This window comes from Palaemon carinicauda, chromosome 14 (genome assembly GCF_036898095.1).
Source record: "Palaemon carinicauda isolate YSFRI2023 chromosome 14, ASM3689809v2, whole genome shotgun sequence".
NCBI classification, from domain to species: Eukaryota; Metazoa; Arthropoda; class Malacostraca; order Decapoda; family Palaemonidae; genus Palaemon; species Palaemon carinicauda.
Window position 1 is genome coordinate 1,659,864 of NC_090738.1, and position 11,332 is coordinate 1,671,195.

General features: G+C 41.0%; 1 protein-coding gene across 1 annotated transcript; it reads right to left on the bottom strand.

Moving 5' to 3' along the window:
• Window positions 1–1,348: 1,348 nt before the first annotated feature.
• LOC137653839 (uncharacterized) lies at window positions 1,349–8,848 on the bottom strand. The gene is made up of 8 exons (XM_068387489.1): window positions 8,648–8,848; window positions 7,746–7,793; window positions 7,078–7,226; window positions 6,002–6,201; window positions 4,817–5,420; window positions 2,097–4,705; window positions 1,546–1,702; window positions 1,349–1,358 (listed from the first exon to the last, which is right to left on the bottom strand). Exons 1-8 carry the CDS (start codon window positions 8,846–8,848, stop codon window positions 1,349–1,351), a joined length of 3,978 nt encoding a protein of 1,325 aa, XP_068243590.1.
• Window positions 8,849–11,332: the final 2,484 nt, after the last annotated feature.

The following is an 11,332-nucleotide window of genomic DNA, read 5'->3' on the forward strand; positions in this document are numbered from 1 at the left end:
TTTCTTCCCTGCTAGTTGATCAGCGGACGAGAAGACGGGCTCAATCGTCTGCAGGTGGGAGTGACGGTCTAAGGAAGACACGCCCGCAACCACCGAGGATAATTCTGTGCGCCTAACAAGGCCTGTCGAACCCTTAAGCCCTTCGACATTGCTTCTCCCCTGGGCATGGGAGCTTGCAAGAGGTCCCGGACTGGGAGGACGACTGGCTCGCACAGAAAAATCCTCACGCACCACACTGGCACCACTAGCACTTGGCACTGCACCGACACTAGCACTCGTCACAGCACTGGCACTATTTCCACCCACTGCACTCTTGACCTTCAGTTCTTTAACCTCGGCCATCAGAGACTTATGGTCACTTACCACTGATTCTACTTTATCTCCTAAAGCCTGAATAGCACGCAAAACAATTGACATATCAGGCGGAGGGCACACAGTAGGTTCGGGGGTAGCCACTACAGGGGTAGGAAAAGGTAGGGGATCATGAGGAGAGGAAAACATAGAAGAGTGAGAAGAACTTCTCCTAACTCTACCTCTCTCTAACTTAGATGAATATTTTAAAAGACGGACAAATTTCAATTCCGAAAGTCCGGTGCACTCCTCACATCGATTTTCTAATAGACAGGGCCTGTCCCTACAGTCAGAACAAGCGGTGTGAGGATCTACCGAGGCCTTCGGAATACGCCTATTGCAAGACCTACATCGTCTATGGGAGGGTGCTTGCGAAACGTCAGACATCTTGTTTCAAAGAGTTAGCCAAAGGGTGATCCAAAAACAAGCAAAAATTCATTAACCGTTAACCAGTATTTATATAAAAGCTATCTAGCTAATATAAAAAGGATTCCAGTAAAGCGACAGCCGTTAATCTAAGAGAATACTTCACCAAATATCCATGAATAAACTCGAAGACCATAAGCGTATCCCAGAACGTCTAGCCGGAAGCACGACAGAGGAATAATTGAGGAGGTGTCAACAACAAATGATTGAGTACCTGGCCACAGGTGGCGCTGGTAAGTACACCCCCTTCTAGTATTGTGATAGCTGGCGTATCCCTCCATAGAATTCTGTCGGGCAACGGAGTTGACAGCTACATGATTATCGGGTAAGTTTAATATTGAAAAATAAATAGTTACTGAACTGAATATACTTAAAACTAAAGTACAAGGCTGATTTAAGAAAAACAAGCAATATATTACGTTAATTTGACACCTTCCTCCCCCTCAAAAAAAAATATTATTCAAATAGAATAAATTCTTTTAGTAGCACACAACCATATCACATACTAGAAAATAACCATATAGAAAACTTACTCTAAAACATCCTACAAGGGAAAAAGAGACAACTTAATCTAAAACATCCTGCAAGGCAAAAATAAGGTGAAGAAAAACTCACAACATAATGAAACAGACTTAAGACAAAGCCCGAATCGATAAACTCATTTTAAATATGATAAAAAAAAATAAACCACCTTAAATATAACTTCCAATACAAACCCCGAAGGAGAAATGAGAAGGGCGAGGTGAGTAGAGAACTGACCAGACTTACATCCTAGAAAGGGCGTCAGGAATACAATTATCAACACCCCTAACATGCTTAATATTTAAAACAAACTCCTGTAGCTGAAGAGCCCAATGCAAAAACCTCTGGTTTGAACCTCTCATTCTTTCAATGAACACCAAAGGGTTATGGTCCGTCCAAATTTCTACGGGAAAGGAAAAATTGGTAACATATGGTTTGAAATGAACCAAGGTACGAATTAAAGCTAGAGCCTCCTTCTCGATGGTAGAATACCTTCTCTCAGCATCCAGCAACTTACGACTAAAGTATGATACTGGACGCACTTCACCATCTTCATGTCTTTGAAAAAGTACTCCACCTATACCCACATCACTGGCATCTACAGCCACAATAAAAGGTTTCTGAAAGTCAGGAGACATTAGAATGGGGTTATACATCAATACAGTTTTGAGTTTTAAAAAAAGATTCCTCACACTGAGAAGACCATACAAACTTTTGTCCCTTTTGCAAAAGTTGAGTAAGGGGCTGAGCAATGTCAGAGAAGTTTCGGACAAATCTCCTATAATAACCCAACATACCTAAAATTCTCCGGATCTCCCTAACATTCTGTGGCCTTTGCAAATTTAATAGAGCCTCGAGGTTAGCTTGTTTAGGAGTAACCTGACCCAAACCAACCTCGTGACCTAGAAAACACACCTTGGTTTTACCAAATTCACATTTACTCAAATTTACAACAAGACCAGCGGCTCTCAAGGCCTCAAATACCTTCTTTAATCTCACCAAATGAGTCCGCCAATCATTGCTGTGAATAACCAAATCATCTATATAAATTTCTGTACCCTCCAGACCACATATCACTCTGTTCATCAACCGCTGAAAGGTACACACTTCATTCTTCATCCCAAAGGGCATTACCTTACATTCGTAAAGCCCAAAGGGCATAATAAAAGCGGAAATCTCACAAGCTCTATCAGATAGGGGAACCTGCCAATACCCCTTTAAACGATCCAATTTGGTTATAAACTTAGCAGTTCCTATCCGATCAAGACAGTCCTCAATACGTGGCAAAGGGAAAGTGTCATTCTTTGTATTAGCATTGACCTTGCGGTAGTCCACACACATGCGAAACTGCCCGTCAGGTTTCTTAACAAGTAAGATAGGGGAGCTCCAAGGACTTACCAAAGGTCTAATTAAATCATGCTCCAACATATACTTTATCTCCTTCTCGACAATATCCCGTTTTTCTGGATTTAATCGATAAGGACTTTGTTTGGCTGGGGAAGCACTGCCTACATCAACATCATGTTGGAGCAAGGTCGTTCTGCCTGGAGAGGCCTGAAATAAGTCTGAAAAAGAAGATATTAATTTCAACATGTCATCCTTCTGGATATCCTCCAGATACTCCAAACCCTTTACTAAAGTTTCAAAATTTTGCATATTACTAGTAAGGGCATCTGATGATACCTGGCAAAACAAGTCGGCTGGTTCTTCTAATGTGTGGTCTAACACTAGAGACACTGGCTCATATACTATAGCTAGAGGATCAAGTCTACCAACTGTGTAAGATTTCAATCTATTTATGTGGAATATCCGACACTTTCGTTTGGTCCCAGGAGCTTCCACTTCATAATTGACATCAGACAATTTCCGGAGTACCTTCCAAGGCCCCTTATACCTAGGTTCCAGAAGATTGTCAGAGTCTGTACTCAAAACTAAAACAAGCTCACCAGGCTCAAACAAACGTGTCTTACTCTTCTTATCATAATTTCTCTTCATTGAGGCCTGAGACAACACCAAATTATCCTGGGCAAATTTCCAGGCAGCAGATAATCTCCTCCTCAGGTCCTCAACGAACTCCCCCACATTCAATTCTTTCTTATGACTAACCTCTAGCAACTCATGGAAAATTTCCAGAGGACCACATACTTTATGCCCCAAAATCAACTCGAATGGAGCTATACCTGTGGAAGAATTGGGATGATTACGTATAGCAAAGAGAGCAAAGGGAAGACCTTTATCCCAATCCTCGCCTTGCTCATAACGGTCCTTTTTTAGAATAGACTTAAGGGTTTGGTGGAACCTTTCCCCTACGCCCTGACTCTCTGGGTGGTAAGGTACACTGGTAATGTGCTGAATAGCCAGTTCAGCACATTTACCTTTAAACACTTTGCTCGTAAAATTTGTGCCACAATCAGTTTGAATTTTACGAGGCAACCCATACCTGGAAAAAAATTCTATTAGTTTCTCAAACACTACTTTTGATGTAATTTTCCTCATAGGAAAAGCTTCAGGAAACCTAGACGCTCTGTCCATTATAATTAAAAGATAAATAAACCCAGATTTAGTTCGGGGCAAAGGCCCAACCATATCAACAACCAACTCAGCAAAAGGATCTCCAATGGCAGGAATTGGATGCAAAGGGGCTTTAGGAATAGGTTTATTAGGTTTACCCATAATTTGGCATGTTTCACAACTTCCTACAAATTTCTTCACTGAGGATTTCAATCCTGGCCACCAAAAATATTTTGCCAATCTACTATGAGTTTTACAAACTCCAAAATGACCAGAAAAGGAATCCTCATGAGCTAAACTAAGGACATCATTCTGATATTTTGAAGGTACCACAATCTGTTCTACCCGAGAGGTTTGGTTCAAGCCGTGATCCACAGGACGACTAACTCTATACAACAAACCTCTAATCACACAGAACCTGGTTTTTGTTAAATCATCCGTACCTCCTAATTCATAATTGAATTCAGCCTTCTGAGCTTCAATAAAGCTTACACTGTTACAATCAGGTTTAATTATTTTATTTATAAAACTACTACTACCACTACCTACTGACCCGGGTCTCTCTACATCTACCTCTAAACTACTAAAGTTTAAATTATCCTCATTCTGTAAGGCGGCAGCAACCTTTGCAGAAGCTCGAGGGGTAATTGCCACAGGACTTGCAGTTACAGACACTATTGGGAATATTTCATAACCTTGGGCATCTAACATATCATTTCCCAAAATGCCGTCAATGCCCGGGATAGGGAGCTTTTCTACCACTGCCAATTCTGTCACCTTGTGATACCCTGGGAAGATTGCCTCTACTTCCACCAAAGGTGCAGAAACCACTGTATCAGAGAACCCACCCAGGACCACATAATTTCCAGAATTCACACCAACATCCTTCAACACCCTTGACAAGACCAATGATCGAGTGGACCAAGTGTCCCTCAAAAAATTCACACTGACAACTTTACTATCAATTACCAAACTTCCAGGCCAAATATATTTGTCAGAAAGTCACAAAGGAGAGCTAGTAGGTGATTGATTTATTTCACCTCCACTACCACTAATCACAACCCTTCCTTCAGGTCCTGGGGAACACTCAACTTCAGTATTAGGGGTAGTAGGGGCATTGGCTATTAAAGATACGGGAACGTTGTTACCTCCACTTCCGTTCTGCTGGAGATACCTCATCCGGGCAGGACACCCAGCTTGAAAGTGCCCCTGCTCATGACACCAAAAACAGGTTCCCCTAGCTCTACCAACATTATTAGAACTTTGGTTACCCTGGGAAAACACCCAAGTGTTCCTTCCACTCGTGTTATTTCCCAGGCTAGCTTCAACCTTCGTTTTAACGGGGTTATTGGATCTCCAATTATTATTCGGACTGGCAGACTGGGATTTAAAGGCTGATGGACTAAAGCTATTACTACTTACACGGTGTGTTAACACAAACTCATCAGCTATCTGAGCAGCTTTACTTAAGCTATATGCTTTAACCTCCTCCAGGTGAATCCTGAGTTCTTTACTACAAGTTTTCTTAAACTCCTCAAGTAGCATGAGCTCCCTCAGGGAGGAGAAGGAGACCACCTGACGACTCTTTACCCAGTCGTCAAACTGCTCCTCTTTAAGATGGGCATACTCCACATAGGACATAGTATTGGGCTTCATAGAATTCCTAAATTTCAGGCGATAAGCCTCAGGGACCAAGTCATACGCCTTGAGAATCAACGCCTTAACTTTATTATAATCTCTGGCTACACTCTCTTCCAAAGCATTATATTGGCGAATGGCCTTACCTACTAACCTGCATTGAATTAATAGAGTCCACATCTCAGTGGGCCAAGAAAATCTAGTTTGCCACCCGCTCAAAAGCCTTAAAGAACTCCGGCACATTACCTTCATCAAACACTGGCACCAACTTTAATGCCTCACTTCTGTTAAACATATCTGAAGAAGGACCGGTGGGAGTACTATTAAAGTCAGGGTTTGCTCATAACCTAGCCAAGTCTAAGTTAATTCTAGCCATTTCCAACTCATGGCGCCTCGCCCTCTCATTCTCTTCGAATTGTACCTTCAATAATTCTATTATTTTACAAATTATGCTAAGATCTAAATTTTCAGGATTCCCAACACACACTACAGGATCTAGCTCTACCGCTACAATGGGGTTATTAGAAACTATAGTTTTTTTCGGTTAAATTACCTGGACCAGTATAAATAACACCAATACGAGGGTGGTCCTCAAATAGTGACAGCCCCGGGTTAACACTGACCTCATCAAGAGAATTCTCATCATCAGAATTTCCACCAATCGTATCTCTAGCCAAATCCTCACCCTCGGCTATACTACGAGCCACAATCGCCTCAACAGACAACAACAACTGAGCCTTAGTGTTAGTGGCTCTAAAAGAGATGTTTAACCAATGAGCACAACTCCTTTAATGCTCCTTACTTAAGATGGCTAAATATTTGAGACAGTCAGAAGACCCCAAAAATTCGGCTGGATCAAAAACAAAGTCTGCCATAATGAATTACATACAAAGGGGGGAGGGGGGAAGTAAGGCAAGCAACAAAACCAAATCAAATGTTGTAATCTATCGAACAGTTGCTCCACAAACTCAAACTCTGTGCACACGGTCGCCAATCTTGTTACGAACCCTTTGGCCGTAATACAGGTTCTTTAATTTCAATACTTACAGGGATCGTAAGCAGTAAGAAAGTACACAGGGTATGAGGAATGTGGAAACAAACACCAAAATAAAATAAACAATATTTAATTACACAATACACTTAATACTAAATAAGCCTTGTGAACAAACTTAACAGTAAATACAAACATGACAATAATGGGCTCACAACGATACCTAATACTAAGAAACTAACCCTAACAAAGAAAAGAATGGACATAATATGTCCAAGGCTTAAATAATAATGATACGGGCCCCAAAACCACTAACCTATAATCATAAGATTGAAGGAAAACTAGAGAAAATAAAGACAGGAAAACCTTAAATCTCCTACCTAACCGTGTTTGTACTAAACTTAAAACTAACCTAATACCAACAGCTTAACATGACATAATATATATAAATATGATTGATAATTATATACACAAATCCTCGTGTACAACGAAGTGCACAGGAGTCTCTTCAATCTCCCAGCAGATATACGAGGAAGCACACAAATTGTCCAGGTAGACTCAGGGGTTGGCATCAATTCCAGGGAACAACAGGATAATTACGTCTTACCTGGCAATTTCCTCCCTGCAGGCCTCCTCACGAGCCAATAGCTCTCCTGGACATGCAGCTCAAGACGGACAGGACAGTGGTTGACATGACATCTCCTACGTGGCGGGACAGCGACGACCACGTCTTCCGCCAAATCCAACGGCGGGAATCAAGAGTACAGGAGTCGCAAGTGACAATAACCTGCGATATCACAGCCGTGATCACACTCCTTAATGCACATACACCGTAGATGGCTCAACACATCTACGGGCAACCACTTCCAAGGGAGGTCCATCGGAGTATTCCTCCAAAAAGGCGTAATGTCAGTCTCCAAAAGGCTGCCAGCAAAATAGCGTACGTCCAGAAGCTTATACAGGCCCGAACTGCCTTAGCCCGGTCTCCACTCACTGCACTACAGTTCCATTCCAACTCGAAAACAAAATAAAAACAATCGTTAACACGATAGTTAGGCAATTAACAACAAGAGGAGGAATCACCGAGCAAAACCACTGAACGTTACGTTAACGTATAAAAAATAGTTACTGAACTGAATATACTTAAAACTAAAGTACAAGGCTGATTTAAGAAAAACAAGCAATAAATTACATTAATTTGACACCTTCCTCCCCCTCAAAAATAAATGTTATTCAAATAGAGTAAATTCTTTTAGTAGCACACAACCATATCACATACTAGAAAATAACCATATAGAAAACTTACTCTAAAACATCCTACAAGGGAAAAATAGACAACTTGGTCTAAAACATCCTGCAAGGCAAAAATAAGGTGAAGAAAAACTCACAATATAATGAAACAGACTCAAGACAAAGCCCGAATCGACACTCATTTTAAATAGGATAAAAAAAAAAATTAACCACCTTAAATATTACTTCCAATACGAACCCTGAAGGAGAAATGAAAAGGGCGAGGGGAGTAGAGAACTGACCAGACTTACATCCTAGAAAGGGCGTCAGGAATACAATTATCAACACCCCTAACATACTTGATATTTAAAACAAACTCCTGTAGCTGAAGAGCCCAACGCAAAATCCTCTGGTTTGAACCTTTCATTCTTTCAATGAACACCAAAGGGTTATGGTCCGTCCAAATTTCTACAGGAAAGGAAAAATTGGTAACATATGGTTTGAAATGAACCAAGGTACGAATTAAAGCTAGAGCCTCCTTCTCGATGGTAGAATACCTTCTCTCAGCATCCAGCAACTTACGACTAAAGTATGATACTGGACGCACTTCACATCTTCATGTCTTTGAAAAAGTACTCCACCTATACCCACATCACTGGCATCTACAGCCAAAATAAAAGGTTTCTGAAAGTCAGGAGACATTAGAATGGGGTTATACATCAATACAGTTTTGAATTTTAAAAAAGATTCCTCACACTGAGAAGACCATACAAACATTTGTCCCTTTTGCAAAAGTTAAGTAAGGGGCTGAGCAATGTCAGAGAAGTTTCGGACAAATCTCCTATAATAACCCAACATACCTAAAATTCTCCGGATCTCCCTAACATTGTGTGGCCTTTTCAAATGTAATAGAGCCTCGAGCTTAGCTTGTTTAGGAGTAACCTGACCCAAACCAACCTCGTGACCTAGATAACACACCTTGGCTTTACCAAATTCACATTTACTCAAATTTACAAGACCAGCGGCTCTCAAGGCCTCAAATACCTTCTTTAATCTCACCAAATGAGTCCGCCAATCATTGCTGTGAATAACCAAATCATCTATATAAATTTCTGTACCCTCCAGACCACATATTACTCTGTTCATCAACCGCTGAAAGGTACACGCTGCATTCTTCATCCCAAAGGGCATTACCTTACATTCGTAAAGCCCAAAGGGCGTAACAAAAGCGAAAATCTCACAAGCTCTATCAGCTAAGGAAATCTGCCAATACCCCTTTCAACGATCCAATTTGGTTATAAACTTAGCAGGTCCTATCCGATCAAGACAGTCCTCAATACGTGGCAAAGGGAAAGTGTCATTCTTTGTATTAGCATTGACCTTGCGGTAGTCCACACACATGCGAAACTGCCCGTCAGGTTTCTTAACAAGTACAATAGGGGAGCTCCAAGGACTTACCAAAGGTCTAATTAAATCATGCTCCAACATATACTTTATCTCCTTCTCGACAATATCCCGTTTTTCTGGATTTAATCGATAAGGACTTTGTTTGGCTGGGGAAGCACTGCCTACATCAACATCATGTTGGAGCAAGGTCGTTCTGCCTGGAGAGGCCTGAAATAAGTCTGAAAAAGAAGATATTAATTTCAACATGTCATCCTTTTGGATATCCTCCAGATACTCCAAACCCTTTACTAAAGTTTCAAAATTTTGCATATTACTTGTAAGGGCATCTGATGATACCTGGCAAAACAAGTCGGCTGGTTCTTCTAATGTGTGGTCTAACACTAGAGACACTGGCTCATATACTATAGCTAGAGGATCAAGTCTACCAACTGTGTAAGATTTCAATCTATTCATGTGGAATATCCGACACTTTCGTTTGGTCCCAGGAGCTTCCACTTCATAATTGACATCAGACAATTTCCGGAGTACCTTCCAAGGCCCCTTATACCTAGGTTCCAGAAGATTGTCAGAGTCTGTACTCAAAACTAAAACAAGCTCACCAAGCTCAAACGAACGTGTTTTACTCTTCTTATCATAATATCTCTTCATTGAGGCCTGAGACAACACCAAATTATCCTGGGCAAATTTCCAGGCAGCAGATAATCTCCTCCTCAGGTCCTCAACGAACTCACCCACATTCAATTCATTCTTATGACTAACCTCTAGCAACTCATAGAAAATTTCTAGAGGACCACGTACTTTATGCCCAAAAATCAACTCGAATGGAGCTATACCTGTGGAAGAATTGGGATGATTACGTATAGCAAAGAGAGCAAAGGGAAGAACTTTATCCCAATCCTCGCCTTGCTCATAACGGTACTTTTTTTAGAATAGACTTAAGGGTTTGGTGGAACCTTTCCACTATGCCCTGACTCTCTGGGTGGTAAGGTACACTGGTAATGTGCTGAATAGCCAGTTCAGAACATTTACCTTTAAACACTTTGCTCGTAAAATTTGTGCCACAATCAGTTTGAATTTTACGAGGCAACCCATACCTGGAAAAAAATTCTATTAGTTTCTCAAACACTACTTTTGATGTAATTTTCCTCATAGGAAAAGCTTCAGGAAACCTAGACGCTCTGTCCATTATAATTAAAAGATAAATAAACCCAGATTTAGTTCGGGGCAAAGGCCCAACCATATCAACAACCAAGTCAGCAAATGGATCTCCAATGGCAGGAATTGGATGCAAAGGGGCTTTAGGAATAGGTTTATTAGGTTTACCCATAATTTGGCATGTTTCACAACTTCCTACAAATTTCTTCACTGAGGATTTCAATCCTGGCCACCAAAAATATTTTGCCAATCTACTATGAGTTTTACAAACTCCAAAATGACCAGAAAAGGAATCCTCGTGAGCTAAACTAAGGACATCATTCTGATATTTTGAAGGTACCACAATCTGTTCTACCCGAGAGGTTTGGTTCAAGCCGTGATCCACAAGACGACTAACTCTATACAACAAACCTCTAATCACACAGAACCTGGTTTTTGTTAAATCATCCGTACCTCCTAATTCATAATTGAATTCAGCCTTCTGAGCTTCAATAAAGCTTACACAGTTACAATCAGGTTTGAATATTTTATTTATAAAACTACTACTACCACTACCTACTGACCCGGGTCTCTCTACATCTACCTCTAAACTACTAAAGTTTAAATTATCCTCATTCTGTAAGGCGGCAGCAGCCTTTGCAGAAGTTCGAGTGGTAATTGCCACAGGACTTGCAGTTACAGACACTATTGGGAATATTTCATAACCTTGGGCATCTAACATATCATTTCCCAAGATGCCGTCAATGCCCGGGATAGGGAGCTTTTCTACCACTGCCAATTCTGTCACCTTGTGATACCCTGGGAAGATTGCCTCTACTTCCACCAAAGGTGCAGAAACCACTGTATCAGGGAACCCACCCAGGACCACATAATTTCCAGAATTCACACCAACATCCTTCAACACCCTTGACAAGACCAATGATCGAGCAGACCAAGTGTCCCTCAAAATGTTCACTCTGACAACTTTACTATCAATTACCAAACTGCCAGGCCAAATATATTTGTCAAAAAGTCATAAAGGAGAGCTAGTAGTTGATTGATTTATTTCACCTCCACTACCACTAATCACAACCCTTCCTTCAGGTCCTGGGGAACACTCAA